This window comes from Leucopleurus acutus (assembly GCF_964270905.1).
Source record: "Leucopleurus acutus genome assembly, chromosome: 18".
In the NCBI taxonomy this organism is placed as follows: domain Eukaryota; kingdom Metazoa; phylum Chordata; class Mammalia; order Artiodactyla; family Delphinidae; genus Leucopleurus; species Leucopleurus acutus.
In genome coordinates this window covers 24,841,563-24,866,597 of record NC_139160.1, presented here as the reverse complement: position 1 = coordinate 24,866,597, position 25,035 = coordinate 24,841,563, and the positions used below count along the sequence as shown (strand labels likewise).

The following is a 25,035-nucleotide window of genomic DNA, read 5'->3' as shown; positions in this document are numbered from 1 at the left end:
AGTCCTGTCTGAGGACCTTCATCTCAGCTGGGCTAGGAGGAAAGCCTGTGAATGAGGGATTCAAACCAAGGTGTGTGTGATGGATGGCCTCCCAGAGCTGTTTGCATTTTAAAGGAGGGGAGCCCCTCTCGCTGAGAAACCCCTCTCTGAAGATAGACTTCAGATGTGCGGGGGCAAGGTGCCAGGCCAGCTGTGCAGGCCTGTATTCCTGCCAAGTGACTGAATGTCTGCTTTCAGGAGGTTTTGTGGAGCTGTGACAATCTTCCACCTCTGCAGAGAGTTCCCTCCAGTTTGTAGGAAAGGTCAGAGAGAGAAGAAGAGATGCTTTAGTTCAGGCACCACACATTGAATATCACATCTTTGTACTCAAGCCTGCCATGTATGGACATGCATATTCTATCCGCCTGGAAAATAGTTGTTCAAAAGCATCTGGGTCCTAAGGGATGCTTTTCAGATAACAGACCATTTCTTTGTTCACTGCAAAACAAACAGCTGTATTTCCCCAGTGTCTGTGTCCATTAACTAAGCCTTAGGCCTTCCCAGGTAGTCCATCATCTGTCCTTTTAATTGTGTGTGCATACACCCTGGAATCTGGGCCTCCTGGCCTGCTACAGAGACCCTTGGATTCCTTACCAGCTCTGGGATCTATGGGGACGCCCCCATCCCCCATCCCACATGCCGGGTGGCAAGGCCAACAGTGGTCAACAGGCCGCTTCCCCAGTGTTGCCACTTATTTCCACTGGTCCCTAAGCGCTCCTTTCTGGGCCAGCGTTTTCAGCGCTGAATTTCATATGGGCCAGAAAATCTTTTGTAAAAGGAAACGGACCACCTAGCTTTGTTGAGACTCACTCTGTTCCTGGAGACTGATGACGGACGATTTCTTAATTATTAGTTCCGAAATGAAGAAATGGTCAGTCTCAATAAATTAGCATTGGTATTTATTAATATAAATGTTACATTTGAAAGTCCAACTTGAATGTCCTGTCTGAGTAAATACACTTTATATTTCTTCAAGTTTCAACGAATAAGGCTTCAAGTATGGTATCATGAGACCAATTACACAAAGGACTCTTGACAGGTTCATTACTTTCTCTCCACATTCCTGCCGGCATGACAGACACACTCGCTTTGGGAAATTCAGACAGACAGTTTCCTTCCATTTCCAGGTCAAGCTCCAGTTACTGTTACTAATGCTTCAGAGTTGCACGTAATTTCAATAAATCCTTATATTCTGGAACTCCTCTGGGGTCATACCTACCATCTTTGGAGTCGGGGTTTATTGACAAATCGTTCAGTTGTTCCTATAGGGGAAGAGCTGGCAGCAGCTCCAAACCCTTTCACTGAAGCCCGTGAGAAGAACGAAGGGTCAGGGTGCCTTTGGTACCTGCTGAGGGCGGGATGGGGGGACCATGCGCGGTGGTCCATGCTTTTTAGAGCTGACAGGTCCCTTGCTGAGATTTCTTAGAGCAGAACACGATGTTCTCGCCACCTTTTAAGGACCCAAGCCACCTTAAAAGAGTGTTATACTTTGCTCTGAGTGGCCAAATACCACAAGTGCCACTCAATTTTAAAATTATGTAACCCTGGCATTCTAAAGCAAATGTGCACGGCTGGGCCAGAAGAGACGCTGTCTCTGTTTGAAGGTGAAAGCCCCAGATAGCGTTTAGTCTCAAAAAAAAAAAAAAAAAAGAGTGTCAAATCGCTCTCATCTTGAGAGTTTGCTTGGCAAGCATTTTTTTTCTCCTCTGGAGGAGATTTTTGTTTACAGGATCTAACAATTTAAAAAAAAAAACACATACACAATTGCACATTGTTCAGCTGTGGCACAAAGGTCAGCTCTCAGCACACAGTAGTTTTCCAATTCCTGATCCTTTTTGATCCCACTGTGCAGATCAGCAGACATGGAATTTTATTTTATGGCTGCAAAATGCAAAGCAAGAGACAATGGGCAGAAATCTTGTGAATCATGATCCAACAGAAATATCTGTCCAACTGCTGGGGGGAAAAAGCCCTCTTGACCAATTCTAATGAAGCTTATGTAGCTTTTAGAATGCATATTCATTCAATAACACACTTTTGTTAGGGCGATTGATATACGTGCCAAAATTCTCTGTACAGTAGGGGCTAAAATGCGTGTGAGGTTGGGACAAAAATACACTGAGATGATGTGACTCTCTAAGACATACAAGGGACAAAGTCAGTTCTGTAGGAGTTAAAGGAACGTGGGACTTCAGTGTTAGAGATCATTTTGTCCAAGCTTTTAATTCAGAGATGAAGCAATTGAGGCCCACGAGTGACTAGCCCAAGTCTGTACAGGTAGTTAACAGCCGAGCAGCATTGAGAACTTCCTTCCTACTGACTAATTCTACCCAGAGTTTGGAAATCCTCCCACTACAAGATGGAACTTCGGAATTCCTTTCCATGACCTGTAGTACTTTGGCCACAGCCAAGTCTTAGAAAAAAGGTAAAGGAAAAGCAACAGGTAAGAACTTTATGATCTAACCCTGACCAGAAATTGGTAGTGAATTAGACCCTTCAATTAGTATTTTAAAAAGCCATCTATGTTAGTGGTTGGAATGATTTTTAAAAAGGGGACATTTTATTTCTTAATAACTTGAAGAAGTGACGTACAGTTTACTAAACACGAATGGACGTTTGACTATTCCTTAGATGCAATTCCAGAAAAAAATGTCTGTCTAGGCACGTGAGGTATCAGCTTAGACTTGTGAAATATCTCTTATGATTGCGATGGGAGGAAACAAATAGAAACGCAACAAATAAGCGAGGATGCCTCTTGCTCCCTGGTCCCATATCTCTTTCCTCTGTTCCCCGAGGAATTTCATTTTGGCTGATCTGACAGGCGTGAGAAGACACCAGGTGGAGGGAGGGTTTGGAGCCTCCGGAGCTGCCTCCAGGGACGCTGACACTGCTCCCCACGGAAAACCACTTCTACATGGCTCTCAAAGCCTGGAAGTTTGTTTAGAGTAAACCTTTCTGGCATTGATGGATTTCTCCTCCTGATGGCTCACAGGAAAGGGTGTAATGTAAAGAATTAAATGATTCATTCCAAACATGTGCTGGGCTCTGGTATGCCTGCTCTCACCCTCTTCTTGTGGCTGCGCTTGGGCTGCCTGTATGTGATGAGGTCATTTTGCTGGAGCACACAAAGAACTCCAGGGGGAAAACGCATCCTCTACTGAGAGGATTCATGGCATTCATTCCTCCTGGCTGCCGGGGATCACAATGAACCCTCTCAGCATTACACGGGCTCCCTGAGGACGGATTTAGCCGCCTTTCTCTGGAACCCCCCCCCCCCCCCGCCCCCGAGGCACACAATGCGTTTATTATAACGTCCTGGCCCTAAGAAGGGCCTGGGAATAGCTTGGAGTGGCCTATAATTAAGTGCATTTAATAATAAAGGCACAACTTCTTAGGTATTGCAAGAAGTGAAAAGAAGCCCTTCATTTTCTCACTCTCTACTCCCCTCCCCCATCATCCTTCCCTCTTACAAATCAGAAAAGCCAGGAGTTACATATTTTTAAAAAATAACTTTTGCAAAGGATGTCTGGCCGGTGGGGAAAGGGAAATTAAATTACTTGAGAACATTCTTTCCATGTTATAAAAAAAAAAAAAAAGGCTTCTGCTTACCCAGGTAGTTACCCATAGGGAGGATTCATTAAAAGGCTGTTCTGTCAATCACTCTTGGATTCAACTTCCAAAGGCTTTCAGGGGCTGTGACCCTCTAGCAAAGGGGCACCCCTAGGGGTTAAGCTGCCCCTTGGATGGACACTTCCTCAGTTCTCTGTGGGCCCAAGAAGGAGCAGTTGGAAGTGTCCCTCCAGCAGTGTCCCATGTCCTTGGTCCCCACTCCCTCCTCTAAGTGCTCAAATCGTGCAGATAGTTTCTGAGCACCGCGGAGAGGGAGCTCTAGGAAATGTGGTCGTTTTGCAAGAAGAGAAACTGCACTGGGAGAAAGGAGAAAAAGGCACCAAAAGCTCGACATCTAGGTTTGCAAGAATAAAGCATGAGAGGGGACAGTCCAGGGTCACAGCTCTGCCCCTTCCCCTATTTTCTTGAAATTCCCTAAGCCTCAGTTTCCCTCTTTGTAAAATGAGGATGTTAATAGTACAATGAGTAGTTAGTCAATAGTCTAGAAGTGGGACTCTTGGGAAAGTGATTTAAGTTCTCTGAGCCTCACTTTCCTTATCTGTAAATGAGGCTAAAAAATACCTATTTTACATGCACTGTTGTGAGGATTGAATGGAATAATGTATGAAATCACTTAGCATACCTGGTACATAGTAATCAGTAAATGCTAGCTGCCGTTCTTATCATTATTGTTGTTATTAATGCAACTGCATTTTTTTTTAAATTAATGTTTATTTTATTTTTGGCTGAGCTGGGTCTTCGTTGCTGCGCACGGGCTTTCTCTAGTTGGGGCGAGTGGGCGCTACTCTTCGCTGCGGTGCAGGGGCTTCGCATTGCGGTGGCTTCTCTTGTTGCAGAGCACAGGCTCTAGGCGCGTGGGCTTCAGTAGCTGTGGCTCGCAGGCTCTAGAGCGCAGGCTCAGTAGCTGTGGCGCACGGGCTTAGTTGCTCCGCGGCATGTGGGATCTTCCCGGAACAGGGCTCGAACCCGTGTCCCCTGCATTGGCAGGCGGATTCTTAACCACTGCGCCACCAGGGAAGCCCTGCTATTGCATTTTTAAAGATACTTCTTGGATTTAAATTGTTTGCACCATTGGATGATTCAGTACACAAAGCAAGCGTCTGTCTAGAGAAACAAGACAAGCCACGCAAACTTGCTGGGCAATACTGCGCTGGAAATCTGATTGCTTTTATTTCTTTGATAGGGAGATGGATTGGTGAAACAAATGCATGTCATCTATTTTTCTTTCCTATAACGAAAGTAAAATGAATCGTACAATTCCCACTATGTATGGGTGAATAACTTACCATTATTAACAAGACTAATTTTTCCAACTTGTCTTATGAAAGCACAGACACAATGGTGCCCCTAGCATTTCGGACTTTACCATCAAAGGTGAAGAGAAACTTTTATTATATGGTTGGAAAGAGACTGACTTCTGCTGGAGCATTTGATTAAAAAAAAAAACTGACATCGGGTCTATTGATAAGTAAAGGTCAGCCCAAGAGAGAATGGGAATAAAAAAAAAGAATGAGGCTTAAATATATATATATATTTATAGCTAAAGAAATCTCATTACCATTCAGTTCAAACATACTGCCTTGTTTTCACTTTGCTTTATGTAAAAACATAAGCATTTGTTATTTTGAGCATTACATTTTGGACACCAAAACGGAGGAGTGTGAAACTTCTGAGGAGCATTAAAGAAGAAGAAGAAACAGGAAACTTAAGGCAAGACATCCCTCCAATCCCAGCAGCACGGAGAATAGGACATTTGCTCCTTATTATTTAAAAAGCCTTTTAAAAGTCACGTGGGAAAGGAAGCAATCCAAGGATCTTTTGATTCCTTTCGGTTTTGGCTAAGAAAATGAAATTATTGAGAAAACCCAACCTTTTATAGAATATTGCCGTTGAAAGGACTTTTCAGTGGGTTAAATACTGTAAAGTCATTGTTTGTTGGGCAGTACAGAGTGGAGGAGAAAATAAAAATAATTATTGAAGAGGAGCTGGTTGGGTGAGTTTGCACAGACTTGTATTCCAGTGTCAGAATGTGGCATCAAAGGCTTAGTTTGCTGGGGTCACTTTTGTTATCCTAGGTGACCAGGTGCTGTGTTAAGGCAAAAGCAAGGTACTCTTTCCCTCAGGTTTTTGGAAATAGACCACGCACCATAGTTCTCAAACCACCTTCCCTTAACCCTGACCTTTTGTATAATGCAGGTCGACTCGCTTCCTCTAATGATCTGTAAACCCATCAATGGTTGTAGATTTCCATGCACAGGCCCCGCTCTGGTTGCTTCGCCGAACTCTGATTACTTAGCAAGCGCAGGAAAGCCTGGGAATGCCAGAATTAGCCAGTCATCACTCAGGGGCACTTTATAGACCTCTTCTTTTCTTCAGAATACTCTTTCTTCCTAGCTTATTTCAAATCCCAGGGTCATCGGGATGATAAAGGCCACTTCTTAAACACTGGACAGCATGGTGGAGGTGAAAATCTGTTGTAGAATCTGAGGGATGTCCTTGGTATCCATGGCAACGAAAGACCGGCCAGCTGGTAGAGTTCTCTGAAGCCTGTCAGGATGGATGGGGAAAGAAAATTACCATTGCAAATCAGGGCTCCCCTTCCACCTCCTGCCCCTGCAAACCTCAGCATCCGAATGGTTTCTTAGGAAGGGAAGTTTTCACTCTTTAATACCTTGCCCCTGCCTGCAGTGGAACCCGCTGTCACTAGGCAACAACAGCTCCAGGGAGAGGCACACTGAAAGCACTGAACCGAAAGAAAGGTCTTTTCAGTGACAAAATCAGCGAATTTGCAAAGAAAAAATTCTCTCCTTTTTATTACTGTAGTTTCCTGGTATTTTTATGTTCCCTGGACAGAACGGAGCCCTAGGGACCAATCTGGGACTAGCTCACCTGGATCCACTGAACGTGTTGGCCTCACCCTGTACTTCTAACTGCTTTTCCTGCCTTAGAAAACAGGTCTTGAAAAACGTTGCCCAGCCAAACCCCAAGTGGTTCTTTCTCTCTTCCTCTCTCTCACACGTTCTCTCTCTCTCTCTTTTTTGCCCCACATCATACAATGTGAAATGTAATCTGACTTATGCAATTGCTGTTTTGATGACACTGAGGTTATACAGGCTTATGATAATTTTTTAAAATGCCAATTTATCATTTGGAACAAAGGGACATTTTTGGAGGCAATATAAGTACAAGACACAGTTCTACCCAAAAGAACGCCTCCTTTCACTGTGCCAACAAAGTTTGGTTTCGGAATGACATTTAATAAAAGTCCACCATCCTGTGTAGTATCATACATTTGGCATGCCCAGTAGACCAGCTAATTCTGCAACATATCTTTTGCCAGTGGATGTTGGATCATTTCCCTAGGAAACCACAAGGGTATTATTGTGTTTTCTTAAGTATTCAAACAGGATCTGTTCACTAGAAAGACAAAATAGCTCTTTCAGCTCAACCAATATTTGTTGAGCTTGCCGTTTGATTCATCCTGGGCTCGTCCTGAAGACAACCTGAGTGGAAAGGCATGGTTTACGTTTGAGGACACGGAAGTCCTCGAGGAGGCTTACACATACAACTGAGAAAAAATGCAAATTCAGTTGTAATAAAGTGACTGTAATTACGTGATATTAAGTCTGTTCTTAGCCGTACTCTGCAATCCTGCAGCGAGGCGAAGGGAAGAGAAAAATATGTCAGCACTTTGGACACTAAAACATCTCCTAGTCTGTAGGACTCTGTACCACAGGGGGTGACAGGTAAAAGGGGTGGAGTAACAAAAGGGTCTGTGGCCTTTTGTGTGGAGGCTGGATTTTTTTTTTTTTTTTTTTTTGAGGAGGTATACTTGCAATTGCGTTTTCTGCTTCTTACAAGTACTTTAAGCAGAGAAAAACCATGAGTCTTCCTGTTTATAATTCAAGAAGATAAATGTTAGTGTGTTTAAGAAACAAAAGTGTTTCCAGATCTCTCCTTTCAGACTATCCACAATGGTATTTATTATCTGACCATAAATTTCTCTACTGAATAATCAGCATATTCAGGACAGCATCTTACAATAATTACAGACATGCATGAAGGAGAAATATAAGAGAGAAGATGATCTATGTCTATAAATATGTAGACACACATATTACGTATTATTTACATATATGTGTGTGTCTGTCTACACACAATGTAGACACAGACACCCAATCTCTGATGCTAGGAAAACAGGAGATGTTTGCTACTTTGAATATGATTTGAGCATGAACTGAATAGAACTGAGCTTAGCACCTTCATGTAAAAGGCAAAATGTATAAAGTACTGTTTAATTTACTGGTGGACAAATCAATTTGCTATTTATCTTATTGTTGGTTAGTTTAAATATAAACTGAAAAATAAATAACTTGAAGTATTATTGCTCATCCAAATATAAGCTAGAACGTCCCATCCCCTCACCTAGACTCTCAGCTGCTTGAGGGCAGCAACTCTGGTTTCTGTTTCTCCTCCATTCCCATCCTCCCCCGCCACTGCCCCTCACGATGGGAAGCCCATGAAATGGCATGTGTCAGGTACTCAGTATCTCCATCCCTGCCCCCTGCTGCATCCTGGGATGACACTTACCTGGCTGCTTGATCACCTAAAGATCCAATAAAAATGGCAAAAGCATTTACTTGAGGGTTGCTTGTCAGGATCTGGGCAAACTTGGCAGGATGTATTCCATAGCGTGACAGGTTGGCATCACTTAAGACAATGACAAAGTACTCGTCAGCTTCTTCTTTGACGATTTCCTTGATGGCGTGTTCCGTCCCCTCTAATGTGTGGTCCCCACTCATGCAGAACTGAGCGTGGGCGTGCATCGTCTGGGGGGGGGGGAGAGACATCGTACAAAGGGCATGAACGAGAAGCTCCTTTTTTTAACAAACGTGATGATTTTTCTATTGACAATGGGAAAGCACAAATACTCTGAGCGAGTTCTATTTAATTTGCACCTTAGTGTGACAACAATACACAGTGATATTTGAATGTGGTTAAGACTTTCATTAAAAACAGGAAATGTTCCAAAACTATCCCATTTGGCACTGACTTTTAAGGCTCAAGCTGCCATTTAAAGTGAGAAAATGTAAGAAAATATGAAACTTGGTATCACACTGGAGAATGGAGATGACACGGAAGAAAAATAAGGAATGGGCTGAGTTTCCAATAAACAAAGTTACAACACTAAACATTGTACTTACATCAATAGCAAGGGAGGAAATTTACTTGAGAATCACGGTGAGCGTGTTTCTATTGTATATCTAGGTATGTGAAACTGAATTTATTGTTAGAAAATACTAAGAAATACATAAAATTTGGGTTAGAGAGTACTCTAGAAGGAGTCATTCTTTTCCTTCTGAAATATAGGGGGCTGAATAGAATCCCAATACAGTCCTGAGTACCCTAAAAATATGTAGGGAACAAAGTTTAAGTTTTGTATGGTGTAAAAAAGGAATTTAGGCATGATCAGTGCTTTCTCAGTTTAATGCTTAAATGTTTGTGAAACAGAAAGTCTTCTTCTTTCCTGTAACTGCTGCTTCTTCAGTGAATCTTTTCAGTGACCAGAAGATACTTTACTGAATCTGGTGGAAGTTTTCATGATATAGAGGTAACTGAATGTACTTACCCTGAGAATTTCCAGTCTTTGCTTATCGTCCTTGGGGATTTTGTTAATTGGAACTAGAGCAATGTTGTAGCCATCTCCAGAGTGTCCAGCGATGTCATACTATAGGCAAGAGAATCCGAGAGTTAGAAGCCTCTGTCCACTAAAGAACTGTCATTAGACCTATAAGCCTCCAACTCCTTGGTTTGTTATTGCCCAGAACTGCTCAACATATGGCCATGGAGAAAAGCAGAGAGATGGATGTGTGTTTATCAACAAGGCAAAACAATTCCAGGCTCCTTCACTTCTGGGCAGTCCTTGTGTGATCTCTGCTTTCTAGCAGGAGGTAGAAAGTATGATGAGGGCTACAGGGGCTACCAAGAATTCCATTCTTAACTTTTAGGGGAGAGTTAAAAAAAATTACACACACACACACACACACACACACACAGAGTAGTAGGCAGAATTCTAAGGTGGTCTCCAAGATTCCTGCCCCCTGGTATACACAGCCTATACAATCCTCTCCCTTAAGTGTGGGTAGGACCTGTGAATAGGATATCACTCATGATTATGTTATGTAACATTCTGTGGATGTGATTAAGGTTGCTAGTCAGTTGGCTCTGAGTTGATCGAAACAGATTATCTGGGTACGCCTAATTTAATCACATGAGCCCTTAAAAAGTAAGAGTTTTTTCTGGCTATTAGTAGGAGGGAAAGACAGGGAGATTTGAAGTGTGTGGGGGATTTGACATGTGGGAGTTATCTGTGGCTGAGATAGTGGGGACCACAGAGCAAGACCCCAAGCATCACATCTAGGAACAACCCTGCCTGAGGGCCAGTACAGAAACAGGGACCTCAGTTCTACAACTGCAAAGAACAAAATTCTGCCAACAATCTGAATGGGCTTGGAAGCAGATTCCTCCCCAGAGCCTTCAGGTGAGAGCCCAACCTGGCTGACATCCTGATTTCAGCCTTATGAGACAATAAGCAGAGAACTCAGCTGAGCCTGGCCGGACTTCTGAACTACAGAACTATGACTTAATAAGAAGGTATTGCTTAAGAAGCTATGTTTATGGTAATATGTTACACAGCAATAGAAAACTAATACACATACTTTTTTCCTGAACACAAAAGTGAAACATTCACTGCAGAAATGATAGAAAAACACAACAAAAGAAAGTAAAAATTATCCATGATCCCATTACTCAAAGATAACCTCTGTTAATGTTTCCTTGTATAAGTTCTTAAGCTTAAATTTCCTTTCAATATATGTGTAAGGGGTTGCACATTCACACACATGCTTGTCTGCATCAACATTATTTTTAAACTAATGGATAATGTTGACCATGTGATTTTATAATTTGCTTTTCTATTTAATAGTGCATGACACAGATTTTTCAGTTTAGGAAATACCTTTTAAATTCCCTCTCTCACAATACACAAGAGAAAGTCCTGTCTGTTGAGAAAAGGCTGGAGCTGAGAGAAAGGTGCAGCATTTTTACAGAATCTGGAAAGAAATTTGGGATCTGAGGCAACTATAATTGGGGCAAGGTGATTCTCTCCAATCATGGGGTTTGCCCCCAAATTCCCTCTTCTCCTCCCATCTCCCTCTAAGAATTTTTTTTTTTTTTTTTTTTTTGTGGTACGCGGGCCTCTCACTGTTGTGGCCTCTCCCGTTGCGGAGCACAGGCTCTGGACGTGCAGGCTCAGCGGCCATGGCTCACGGGCCCAGCCGCTCCGCGTTATGTGGGATCTTCCCGGACCAGGGCACAAGCCCGTGTCCCCTGCATTGGCAGGCGGACTCTCAACCACTGCGCCACCAGGGAAGCCCTCCCTCTAAGAATTTTTGTGATGCTGATATAAAGACTGGAATAGACCTTAGGGTATCTGAGCAACTGGGGGATCTGCAAAGAAAATTCTGGGTATGGGTCTGGGGCAAAATATTTTAGGGATTACTTGGAGTGTTATGGGTCAAAATGCTTAAGAATTACTACTGTCTGTTCACCATCTGACCATCAATAAACAGCTGTCTTTTGAACACCTACCATGTGCAAAACACTACTTAAGGTGTTGAGGGCAATGCAATGATTCCTTTTCATGTCTATTCTTTTTTAACTGGTGAGGTTTTTGAAGGCAAGCCTGTATCTTATTCATCTTAACGCATTTTAGTATCTATGAGTGGGCCTGGTCTGTTAATTGCTGAAATATTTTGAGAGAGTTTGCAATCAAGTTGGGGCATTAAGAAGCTTTCCTTTCCCATGTGGGCTACATTCTTTTACAAATAAGCTCTTTGGAAGCTGGAATGCATTTTTTTTCTCCCAGCACTCACGTGATAAATGGTGGTTAGCCCAAGCTAGCTGAAGAAAAAAAACCAACCCATAACATAACTGAAACCGTTGCATGAAAAATGAAAAGTAGAAACATTTCTGCTGAAATAATTTTTATGTAAAAATAAGAAGTCAGAAGGCAGTTGGGTTACTTGGGGAAGATGAGCTCCATTCTAGACACGCTGGTATCGTGCGTTCAGGGAGATATCAGAGAAGAAACTTATTTCTTGCTGTCTGAAACTTGGCTGTCATCCCTAGGAGGGAGAGGTGCAGCTGTCAAGGGGAAATGCATAGAGAGAGAAGAGCAAAGGACCCCCTCAACCGAGCCTTGGGGAGTATCCTTTTTGGGGTGGAAGAAAGACACAGGGCAGAAGGAAGAAGGGCAATGGCAGATGCGGGTAACCGGGATGGCCCTGGAATCAGTGTGTAGCATTTCGGAAGCAGCTGTGCAACTGTGCTGACTTACACTAACCATAACCATTAAGGAGAATGGTGACTGATGACTTCTGGGCATCAGAATCCATGGTGACCTTTGTGGGGATAATTTCAGTGAAAGGTTTGTGGTATAAGAAAGAGAAATAGAACAGCAGCTAGATGGGTATTGGGGGAGAGGCGTCTGCGTTTTATAGGCAGCAGAGCGGAGGCAGTGGGGAAGGAGATCAGGGTCACAATCAGAGGGTCTAGTTTGGAGTGGGAGGGAGGACACTCCTTTTTCTGAGACTAAAAGTAAGGCAGAGAGAATAAGAGTGGATAGAGACAAGTGTATAATTGAAGAAGTAAGTGGACAAATGAAGGCCCATATAGGATGTCTAAATATTTGAAAGCTATAAATCAGGCTACAAATTGTTAAATAAAATACGTTCTGTCCTCCAACTTTGATAAACATACATTATAATGACTTGGAGAGCCAGGGTCAAATTTCGAATACTTGGATTCTCGAAGCTCTGTGCTAGAACATGGCTGTGTGGGTAGTCCTGGCCCCCGGCTTGCAGCCCACGCCCTTCTCTTTCTGTAGCTGGCTCTGTCCCCCACCCCGAGGTGCCTCACATGCACGTGTGTGGACACCCAGTCCTCGCGTCCACATGCCATCACAGCCTTCAGTCATCCTCAGCTCTGGGTGCTCACACAATTGGCCAGTCTGCCCCAGAAAGAGGGACCTAACAAAGAGGCCCAACGAGCAGACTTGGGGTCACCTGAGCAGGATAGCTGGGGATCCCAGGAACTGGGAGCATGATCTAGAGAAAAAACTCTAAGTGGGCTTGTCCCTTTGGCTCCATAGATTCCTCCCCCGATGGTAGGGGCATGGCCAGAGAAGAGCCAGAGAGGGGCCTTGGGCAGGGACCAGGGACATTATTCTATGCCTGGTTTTAGGGTGTTTTTTTAAAAACACAAAGGATGATACAAAAGAATTGTGAGGGAAATTTACCAATACATTAAAAAGCTCGGCAGTAAATGCTTTCCAGGGATGGAACAAATTCCATATACGAAAAGAAACTCTATGTATAGTTTGCTGTCCACGTCGTGAAAAGGTAGCAAAACTTGAAACCTAAAGGCGGCACAGCTCTGGACGATGGATTACTATAGGGAGTGCTGGCTTCAGTATATGCCTGATCAAGGTCACCACGGGCTCAGTGCGAGGATTGGCACGGATGTGGAGAAAACCTGCACGATTCCTCCATGGAAACACGTGCCAGGCCCCGTCCAGACTGATCTGACAATAGTCACGGCAGGAACGTTTTAAGCCAAGAATAAGGTTCTCCTGAGAAGGTGCCGGGCAGGCTGCTCTCATTAGGGGGCTGGTGAAGTAATCTGTTAAACGGGAATCTTACACGTAAGGGGGTTAGATCAGTTCCTTGAAATATATATACATATATATATATATTAGACTTTTTCTTTCCCTTTAACTGACGGTTAAAGTTCTTACTAACCCGATGACCATGGGTGACACTATATAAATAAAGATTTGACCATGTGGTCTGCTTACAGGGTTGACATAACTGGTTACTGCAAGGAAAAATGTTGCTAGTTAATTATTAAACAAATAGCAGTCAAATGAATTGTTGGGTGCTCTTTATCAAAAACAGACTGATTGAACACTCCAGAAATAGTTTAGTCACAAATCCATCTACCGGTTGATTGATCTGTCTATCATCTACCATTTAATTATCTGCCCAGGAGAAAAAAAAGCATCCTGTACTTTTTCAGGCAAATGAGATAGGTGAGCTGCAGACCTTCCTTTCTTCCTCCTTCCTTTCTTCCTTCCTTTTCTTTCCCTCCTTTTTTTCCTTCCTTTATTTGCAGTAAGGAAAGTGCAATTTGCAGAAGGATCTGCCTTTGTCTGGGCCTCGTTAGTATTGCAAAGGCTGAGAAGACACACCTAAAGGACAGGATGGGGCTTATAAAATGGTTTGCAGGCTCTGGTTCTCATCTTCCAGATGGGCTTGGGGATTCTTCTGTGCCCAAAGTAAATAAACTGCTTGAGAAGAATTCAAAGTACATCCAAATGTGGAGCATTCCCTGGTGTTACTGTCGATCATTTTAAGCTTCCATGAAAAACAATCCTTCTATGTCATAATTATCTAGTATCTGCTCTCCAAGGATCCCAACACGTTTTACAGAGAGCTAATCCTCAAAATTGCCTGGGTTAAAGGAAAAAGTATATGAACTATACTTATTAGTACTTAGTATTTCTAACGCCTGCTTCTGCCATTCACCCAGTCTGCTTCTGCCGTGACCACTGTCAAATCAGACCTGATAGGGTCTCAAGCTTGCTTCCAAGCAGGAATCGTAGGAGTCACTAAACAAGAACATTACTTAACATTTAGATCATAACTTTTTCTGGGTAGCTCAAAATTTTTATGATCATGACTTCTGCACTCTTCAGAGCATCCCTTAAATCTCCGTGGAGTCTCGTATTTAACATCCAACATAAACATTAAACCACAGCAGTAAAGAAAAGCCTCAACTAGAGAGGAACAATTTTAATACTTTTTTTGATTTAGAAACTCGTTTAAATGCCCTTTTGCTATATTTTCTTTTGAAAACCTCATTTGTTTAGAGAAAGGTATGAAAAATGAAAACAAATGCTGAGTTTCAGTGCAAGACACAAAGATTTATCACCAGATTAGGATGATTTATAATACTTAGATGACAAAGAAAACTTTGCTTCAAACAAAGAGCTACTAGCATTTTTATGAATAAGATTTGTGTTTAAATTTTTACTGGGAAGGATAATCATTTGCTAACTTTAGGAGAAGTTATGTTTGATTACTTATCTATATTTTAAGTAGGTAAGAGAATCCTTTGAGGCTATTTCGGAAGCCTGATGATGTGTGAAATTCGAATCTCCTTCTAGACACACAAACCCACCATTCTTAGGTGGCACTGCTGACAGCCGGCAGCAAAGGATTAGAAGATAAATATAATTTAAAAGGTCAAGAGATGTGCTAACAGGCCTCTAGGGTATAGTCAATAATCTACAGTACTCGTTAGCTAACCTTTCTTCTTATGGAAGTTAATGTAAAGAGAACAATGTTCTGAAGGTCAAAGATTCTAGACTTAGCTCTGACTTTAACAAGGTTTCGACCTCAGGCAAGTCACCTAACCCCTCCAAATCTTGTTTCTACCTTATAAATAATGCTGGTTTAGATGACCTCTAACACTGTATGCTTGTAAATCACTTAACCTCTGTGACAAGGAGGGATAATCTCTGTTTCACCTAACCTCATGGGGTCATTGAAAGGATAGGACTATACATTTAATGAGTATAATGTCAACATTCGTACCATCCTTTATGGTTTACAAAGTGCTTCTGGATATCTCATTTCGTTCTGATTCTCTCCACACCTTTGGGGTGGGTGTTATTAACATCATTTCCCCCAAAAAAATATTGATGCTCGGAGATTAACAGACTTTCTTAAGGTCAGAGATTTAGTGCTGGCAGAGGTGGAATTCAAACCCAGCTGCTCTGACTCTAAGTCCAATGCTTTTACTATAGAGAAGTAACCATTCCCTAACTACTCCCCTGCCCCTCCGCCCTCTCCCAATCTCTGTTTAGGCTTTTTGAATAGTTAGATTGGCCAATACTTCCACATCTACAACTGAGTCAATTCTGAACTGGTGTTTAACTTTGAATGGATTCAGAGAAGTCTGTACACCCTTCTTTGGTCCTACATTCAAGCAGCAATAAGAATTTATTCAGGGAATTCCCTGGTGGTCCAGTGGTTGGGACTCAGAGCTTTCACTGCCATGGGCCTGGGTTCAATCCCTGGTCGGGGAACTAAGATCCCACAAGCCGTGCGGCACGGCCAAAAAAAATAAATTAAAAAATTTATTCAAAGCCTGAGCCTGATAAGATGATAGATTTCCATTTCTAAACATTTGAAACATGCCTGAGACATCGGGGAAAGGTGAATTACAGATGCTGAACTACATTTTTGATAGAAGGAATTTTTCCCAGCGGTGCTAGTTTGTGAGTCACATCTTTCCACATCTTTCCGACCAAGATATCTTTGAGAAAAGTATGTCTAGTATACCTCTTTTGGAGGATGGAGTGCTAAGAGGAGAAGAAGACAGAATACTATATGTAAATGGTCTATTTACTCCTAAATTACAGCTTTGTAAATATACTGATTGGGCAGAAATAAGATGGCTGCAAGAACAAGGGATAAAACGTGAACAAAGGGAAGGCCCTGAAGTGGGAGATGTCTGACATCCTGGCTGTTTACAGTTTAGCTGTGTGACCTTGGGATCTGCATCTTGATTTCCTCATCTTAAAACAAACAGGTTGGTGAAAATAATTTCCAAGATCATTTCTGCTCCCAAGGCTCTATGAAAATTCAACAGGCACATCCAAGAAATGGAACGAAAAAGTCTGCTTCACTTAATTGTAGGAACACCAGTGCCTTGTTTTCTTCTGTCAAGGGAGTGAATCATTCAAATCTGAGTGAGGATTGATGAAGGCTTTTCCAAAAAGAAAGCCCCCAGAGTCTGTAAGAAATAACAATCCAGTATTGGTCCTAGAATAGCAAATTTCTAACTCTGAAAATTTTTTAAGCAGTGGAACTCTTTCTCCAAATGAAATATTGCACAAAAGTGCAGATTGTGAAATGTCATGCAATATCAATATAAGTGGAATTATTTTGGTTGAATTGGGGATGTAGGGGGAAGGGGTAAAAAGTGCTGCCCACACACCTCTGCCCTCCAACATCCTTCAAGGGATCCTTTTACTCTGTTAGGGGGAATGCCCTGGTGGTCCAGTGGTTAGGATTCGGCGCGTTCACTGCCGAGGGCCAGGGTTCAATCCCTGGTAGGGGAACTAAGATCCCGCAAGCCACACAACCGAAAAAAAAGAAAAAAAAAAAATTCTGTTAGGAAACCATGACCTTAGAAGTGGTTTATATGTCTCCAGAGAAACAATACATTTGAAGTTGTTTTTCAAAGTCCAACTTCTCAATAACTCAATAACTCTATTTTCCAGTGTCACTATTTGAGTGCTCAGTGAAGAAACACCTAACTCTTGGTGTTCAAAGTTATTAAATACTTTGAAGAAAAAATAAATAAGGCATTAAGAGCTTTTGCAAAGGAGGTCTACTTTAAGGTTACAGTGAAAACATTTCCAAGGGCTTGGAGACATCAAGAGGAACAAACTGGAATGAAGGTAAAGGAACAAAATGCTTCCTGACTTAAATGACATGGTTCCCGTAACCGTTACCATTCCACTTTTCATACCAGCGTTTAAGTGCTATGTGACCATCAAAAATTCTGCAGATCATAAGATTAGAGGACTTTATGCTGATTATTAGCAAATAATGTTGCTCCTGTCTTAAGCCTACTGTAAATGCTGTTCTTGAGAATAACTGAATTCAGTGGGTAGAACAATTATGAAAAACTTAAAAAACTCCAGATGCCTTTGAAATGTGTCCTGCCATTGAATTACCTTTCCTTCTCAGTCATTCTCGCTCAAGGCTCCTTTCCTTCTCAGTCATTCTCGCTCAAGGCTCCTTTCCTTCTCAGTCATTCTCGCTCAAGGGTCCTTTCCTTCTCAGTCATTCTGGCTCATGGGTCATGCTAAGGTGGAATAAAAGTGGAGGCTGATTCCAAATGAGCCTCCTGGACTTGGACTCTAATGACCCAGAGCCCAGGAGCTGAGCCCAAGCCAAAGAGAATGCGAAGCCGATGCCAAAAGAGAGGCTGTGGGGGAAGAGTCCAGATCTGCAGGGCAGGCCACTGGCTTCTGAATGCTTCAAAGCAAATACAGACTAGACAGCTTTGCAATGGAGGGATAACTACAGGAAGACCACATGAAGAACTTCTGGAACTGGGGAGTGGGGAGTCTCAGCGTACACTGCTGAATTCCTAACATGTGATGCCATCCTGGGCTATGGAATATACATTTTTCACTGGGAGCTCCTAAAATTGTCATTTGCTCATGCCTCATTTTATATTTGCTGAGTAAATGACGTGCTTTCATTAGTTATTTGTTGCCCTTATGCTTCCTTCAAAAATGAGAAAATTGGGCTTCCCTGGTGGCGCAGTGGTTGAGAGTCTGCCTGCCGATGCAGGGGACACGGGTTCGTGCCCCGGTCTGGGAAGATCCCACATGCCATGGAGTGGCTGGGCCCGTGAGCCATGGCCGCTGAGCCTGCGCGTCCGGAGCCTGTGCTCCGCAGCGGGAGAGGCCACAGCAGTGAGAGGCCCGCGTACCGCAAAAAAAAAAAAAAAAAAAAAAAAAAAAAAGAGAGAAAATTGAAGTACAGAGAGATTAAATGAATTGGATAAGATCATATAGTGTAAAGACACAGAACAGAGTGAACGGTACTCTGTCACTTGATAAATATGCATCAAATGTCTCTGAGAAGACACCAAGAAAGTATCAACAGTGGTCACCAGCAGGGAGGGTAACTGGGAACTGAGAGAGGGAAGCAGAGGCTGACTCTTCACTCTGACTCCTTTTGTGCCTTTTACACTTTGTACTATGTGTACCCATTACTTATACCTCAAAATACTTCATTATAAACAGGCAAAGTTCTCACAGAATGCAAGTAGGTTCCATCCCACCACCTGCTCACCCCATACAAAGGAGGCCTGGCGAGCCCCAGCAGAGCCTGGATAGCCTGTGGCCACTCAAAATCTTAGTTATGTTGGCAGGGATGGTGGGAAGATTTTACAAAGTCTCCAGGGTAGCTGCTGTGAGAGAAAGCCTGTTAGGAGTTCTGGAAATATAGAGACAAGGTAAATGGTACCATGAGAAAACAGCTAGATAAATCCAGGATGAGGGATATTCTACAAGACAAATGATCTACACCCTCAAGAGAGTGACCATCATGAAAAGCAGAATGGTAGTGGTAGGAAAGGCGGCTGCTACAGGTTAAAAGAGGCTAACAAGGGCTTCCCTGGTGGCGCAGTGGTTGAGAGTCCGCCTGCTGATGCAGGGGACACGGGTTCGTGCCCCGGTCCGGGAAGATCCCCCATGCCACAGAGCGGCTGGGCCCGTGAGCCATGGCCGCTGAGCCTGTGCATCCGGAGCCTGTGCTCTGCAATGGGAGAGGCCACAACAGTGAGAGGCCCGCGTACCGCAAAAAAAAAAAAACAAAAAAAGAGGCTAACAAGACATTATAATCAAAAATAAGATGAGGACTTTGACTGGATCCCAGATTGTAGGGGGAAAAATAATTAGACACTATTGGGATGGTTTATATTCTATAGCCCAGGATGGCAACCATTGGAATAGTTGGAAAAAGTGAACATGGATTTGATTTTATAAAATATTATAAAATTATTGATGATTTTCTTAGACGTGATAATGGTATTGAGATCATTTAGGGAATGTCCTTACTCTTGGCAGAAACATAATGAAATATTTAGAGGTTAAGTATTATGATAGTTATAACTTACTTTCAAATGGATCAGAGAGAAGAAAAAGACTGTATTTAGAGAGAAACATAAAGCAAACGAGGGGAGAAAATGATCACTTGGTGAATCTAAGTAAAGGCATATGGGTGTTCATTTTACAGTTTTTTCAACATTTTTGTAGATTAAAATTTTTTCAAATTAAAAAAAATTAGAAATAAAGGGGAATGTTTAAAAACAAAACAAAAAAGGGAAAACAAGGAGAAGAGACCTGGGCTCTATCCTATTCTGTCTCCAACTAGCCTTCTGACTTTGGGCAAAGCCCTTGATGTTTCTGGGTCTCAGTTTCCTGTCTGAGGAATGAGGAAACTGGAGGGAATGACCTGAGAGGTGACCTCAGCTCTAAGTGCCATGGTCATAATGAGGAATTTGCAGGCACAGGACTTGCAGTCCTCTCTCGTCCTGTCTTCCCATTCTGATCCCTCCAGATACCCATCTAAGTACCACTTTTCCTCAAAGAGCCTGTTTTGTGAAATCTTCAGAGTTTTCTCCTTTTGTTGGAAAGATTTTAATGCTCTAGTTTCATCAGACTTTCTATGCTCTTAAAAAACGTTCTGAAGGGACTTATGTAGTAAATGTGAGGGGGTATGTTTATAAGTATACGAAAATGCACAAAACCAAAACCGTTAAAGTACTTCCTGTTAAAAATCAAATGGCAGGAAACATGATGAAGCTTCTTCAAGCCTTGAAAAAGGTTCATTTTATCGTGGTGTCTTACTAGAACTTCCCCTGGATTTGTCAGTAAATCAACTATACTTCAATAGATTTTTTTTAAAAAGTCATATATTAGTATGGTATCTTCTCAATATTTCTGTGGTTTTACAGATGAAAACCGAGGAAATTCTTTACAGTGTTGTGGCAATGGAAGAGACTGTCAGCAAAATACTGCTTCGAGGATGGTGCCCTGAAGGGGGGTGTCTGGAGAGGCATGCTTTCCTGTGCCTTTTGTACTGAGTGCCTCTCATTGAGTGTCCTATCAGAATTCCTTTTTTTTTTTTTTTAAGCCTTTACTGAATTTGTTACAACATTGTTTCTGTTTTCATTTTTTTGTCACAACATTGTTTCTGTTTTGGATTTTTTGGCAGCGAGGCACGTGGGATCTTAGCTCCCCAACCAGGGACCGAACCGCACCCCCTGCATCGGAAGGCGAAGTCTTAACCACTGGACCACCAGGAAAGTCTCCAGAATTAGTTTTTATAGGTCTCCCTCACAAGGCTACAAGCTCAAGGATGGCAGGGAACTCTGTACCTAGCAGAGTACTCTGCTCTTAGCAAGTGCTCTATGTTTGTAATTTTGTTGAATTTAGTTGAAATTCAGTAGGTCATATGGCAACAGTTTTGTTTCTAATTGTCAAAACAATACAAAATAACAATTTGTGAAATGCTATTTCCTTGACATTATTTCTTTTTTATGCAACATGTCCGGTTTTACTAATCATTCTTCCAGATTACAGACTTTTTTTTTTTTTTTTTTTTTTGCGGTACACGTGCCTCTCACTGTTGTGGCCTCTCCTGTTGCGGAGCACAGGCTCCAGACGCGCACGCTCAGCGGCCATGGCTCACAGGCCCAGCCGCTCCGTGGCATGTGGGATCCTCCCAGACCTGGGCACGAACCCGTGTCCCCCACATCGGCAGGCGGACTCTCAACCACTGCGCCACCAGGGAAGCCCAGATCACAGACTTTTAATGGTGAGAATTAGACAAATATGAATCTCTCCATACACTCCGAGTGTGAGATGCAGTGGAACATGCCACACACTCCCTGTTAGCTTTGCCACTTCCGGCCTTCTGTCTCATCCTTGACCCAGTCCTGGGGAGCTCTGTCAATCAATTTCTTGGTGAACTTCTACTGAATCTTTCTAAAAACCTGGAAGAAGTAGCTTCACATAACGGAGCAATTCTGCTTTCAGAGATATAGAAATCCTTTCTAACTGTAAATTTTTTTTCTAGATAACTATGAATATGCCAGTTTTAATAGTGGTATGTTTGCTGTGGTCTGTAAGGGGTTAAACTCTTCATGTAACTCAAAGGGAGCTGAGGTACTCTGGCCTTCCGGATCCACAAGAGAGGCGAATGGGCTGATCCAACTATTGGCAGAACCCAAGGTTTTAAAACACAGGTGGGATTTATGCTGATGCAATGGATGTCTAACCATTCACTGGTGATCAATGGTCCAAGTGATTTAAGAATTATACTCCACCTTATACTAGAAAGGATGTAAAACGTTAAAAAATATTAAGCCCATAAAAAATAAAAAGTACATATACAATGGAATATTACTCAGTTATAAAAAGAATGAATTAATGCCATTTGCAGCAACATGGATGGACCTGGAGATTATCATACTAAGTGAAGTAAGTCAGACAGAGAAAGACAAATATTATATGATATCACTTATATGTGGAATCTAAAAAAAAAAACCCAAAAAAACAAATGAACTTATTTCCAAAACAGAAAGAGACTTACACACATAGAAAACAAACTTATGGTTACCAAAGGGGAAAGGGGGGTGGGGAGAGGGACGAATTAGAAGGATGGGTAACATATACACGCTACTATATATAAAATAGATAACCAACAAGGACCTACTGTGTAGCACAGGGAACTATACTCTATATCATTTAATAACCTAGAATGGAAAAGAATATGAAAAAGAATATATATACGTGTGTGTATATATATATATGTGTATATATATATAAATATATACACACGCACACACAACTGAATCACTTTGCTGTATACCTGAAACTAACATGATATTGTAAATCAACTATACTTCAATAAAAAATTTTAAAAAAACAAAAAAAAAATCAAGAAAAACTTACCTGAAGGCCGGGAGGGTCAAGGGAAGGAAAATGCTGAACACTAACTAGTCTGAGGGCCAGAAGACATAACAAATTTGGCTTGGCCGGTCTTGGATTTTAGCTTGGAGCTTCCTGGCAGCTAAAACCAAGAGGGAGTCTGGAACAGCTCCATCGTTTTCACTGATCACAAGGGGAAGCACATTCCAGCTCTTCAGGGAAACAGAGCTGCTTCCCATCGTGGAAGTCCAGGTCCTACTTGTCTTTGTATCCTGTACTTAGGCAGAGCCTGGCAACCACAGCGCTCATTGACTCAAGCTGCCTTTTCCCTACCCCTTCACTCTAAAAGGAATCTCTCATGTAGAGCTTCACACAAGGGACTCTGGGAGCCTCGGAGCCAAAAAAGTGGGCCTGAAGTCAATGAAGGGATGGGTTTCAGTCTGTTTCTTTCTGTATCCATCACGGCACACGGACACGGCTCAGTACGGCAATCCCGAGGTGTGGGCAGGATGTCAAGCTAAATCATCATCTAAGATGGGCTATTTCTGAAGGACCTGTCTGATCCTTAACACAGTTGAGAATTATCTATGGATAGACTGAGTACCCGTTACCTATGTCTGCACATATACCGCTCCTCTCAACTGAATTTCTGATAATAATTACCCAGCACAGTGTTCAGGCTATTTGTTCTGGTCAAAGCCAGGAGTGCGGGTGCCCCTGTGGCTGATTAAGAGCTGACTGATGGGCTCGTCTCGGGCAGTAACATGGCGGCAGGAGATCCCTCCTCAATGCTCAGGTCTCCGAAGGAGGAGGTATATGACTCCTTTGCTTGACTCCAGAGCAAACTTGGCGATAACAAAATGGAAACTGTTTAAATGAGAAGCTGCATTTCTCCCAGGGGTAAGAACCTTCATTGTCACCTGGGGGCACGCCTGTTACTGTGTAGCGCTCGCTCATGCGCGAATACTGAGAACCTTGCGAGGTTACCTGGCTGGCGATGGAGAAAGAATGGGTGGGTGGGTGGAGGGGTACTGGGATGGGGATGGTGGCCTTGAGAAATCTGGGGAGAGACTTGTGGTGCTTCTATCTGTCTGTTTCCGCTCCCCCCCTCGCCCTGCCCTCATGGATAATATCACACAACTTGTAAAGTGCAGTGCTTTCTTCTGTAGCAACTGGTCTTTAAATTATGGTCTTATCATTCTTTGATTATTAGAGCAGATGAAACAAAAGGTTCACTTTCTCTACACCGACAGATGAGTTGACGAGAAGATGCAGATTCTTGTCCACTCTGGCTGCACATCCCCTAGCCAGCCTCACGCCCTGACTCGGGGCTGACTCCTGAGCAGAGACGGGGGAGGGTCTGGGGATGCCTCTCTTCCTCCTCAGTTCACGCCATTACCTTGAACTTCTCCTCATAGCTCTCAAAGGCCTCCATGACCATACACACGGCTTCCATCGAGCGCTCAAGCCGGCCGTCCACCCCATTAAAGCGGTACATGCTGCCGGACACGTCCACCACCAGACGCAGGCGCTTGGGTTTCTGTTGGGGGCTGCCCAGCTGAGGGAGAGACAACAGAAAAGCCTTGTGAACCAGAAAACTGTCACTGGCTGCTGTTCTGGGGCCCTCATGCATGTCCCAGCCGCCAGGCAGGCAGATCAGCTGTAGGCTAGGCCCAGCACAAGGCTGTCCTGGCAGGTGGGGAGGCACCTATGGATTACATTTCAGTAAATGGAGCTTCTGACTTGTGCTGGTAGTTGGGGCCACGTGGGAAAGATTTTCCTTTGGAATATGGTCCTTTCAAGGACAAACCTAGTCTAGTAAGACTCCCTTAGTGAGGCTGATGTCGTCTTAAAAACAATTATCTGGAAGAATATAAACCCCAGCATTTCATTTTCACATCAGTTTCTCTAGCAAGATAGAGCTCCTTTGGAAGCCCACAGCAATTTTACCAGTGCCTGTTGTGTAGTGAGCTAAAAATCACTTCCACACAGCCTGCAAGAAATGTCAGATTCCTAAAACTGGGGCAGGGGGTTCCAGCAAAGAAGTAAAGGAAAATATCTCTTCCGTGTCTTTTGTCTTTAGGAAGCTTTCAGTTTTCTCCTCCTTCCAGTTCCCGAATTACTACTACTCTTTACTTTTCCTGGCAGTTAACGGCACGAAAGCGGCATGGAACCGCAGTTTAGCAACAACTGTCAATTAAAATGTGAAACTCTTATGAGTTTCAGTTTGATTTTGAACCCGGGCCTGCCAATTTGCAGAACGAAAAACAGAAGTATGCTTGTCAGTTTTTACTTACAGGAAAAAAGAAGAAAAATTCCAGATGATTCTGTTACTATACACTCGCTGACATGTATGCAAACTAATGAGCAGAGGTAGTCATTTCAAGAAAATACTGTGGGTATTGGAGTGTAATGGTTGGAGACAAATTCAATATATGTCTTGAAAGATTGTTGAGTCTGCCAGAATTAAAAACAGCGCCTCATCCACTTCCACGGCGACTCACAATTTCAGATGAATCTAAACACATTTGTGGACCACAGTGAGTCAGTGAAGAAAGCAGTTGTTGACGCATACCAGGACACAGAGGCAAGAACTCTCCCAGTGACTCCAGGAACCTCTCTGAATCAACATTTAGATGGAGTAAGTGGCTCCCTTCCCCCCACCTGTCACCGCACCCCCAGCTCTCAGTGGCTACTCAGCAATTCTGGTTACTTGGAGA

General features: G+C 42.8%; 1 protein-coding gene across 1 annotated transcript in view; it reads right to left on the bottom strand.

Annotated features, from left to right (window-relative positions):
- Positions 1-934: 934 nt before the first annotated feature.
- Positions 935-25,035, bottom strand: part of VWA8 (von Willebrand factor A domain containing 8) — a 370,368-nt gene continuing 346,267 nt past the window's right edge. Inside the window, exons 42-45 of the mRNA XM_082859564.1 lie at positions 23,715-23,873; positions 9,299-9,397; positions 8,260-8,498; positions 935-6,216 (exon numbers count right to left, since the gene is read on the bottom strand). Of these exons, the coding sequence (XP_082715690.1) occupies positions 6,108-6,216; positions 8,260-8,498; positions 9,299-9,397; positions 23,715-23,873 (606 nt within the window). The 3' untranslated portion in view covers positions 935-6,107. The remainder of the gene's footprint in view (positions 6,217-8,259; positions 8,499-9,298; positions 9,398-23,714; positions 23,874-25,035) is intronic.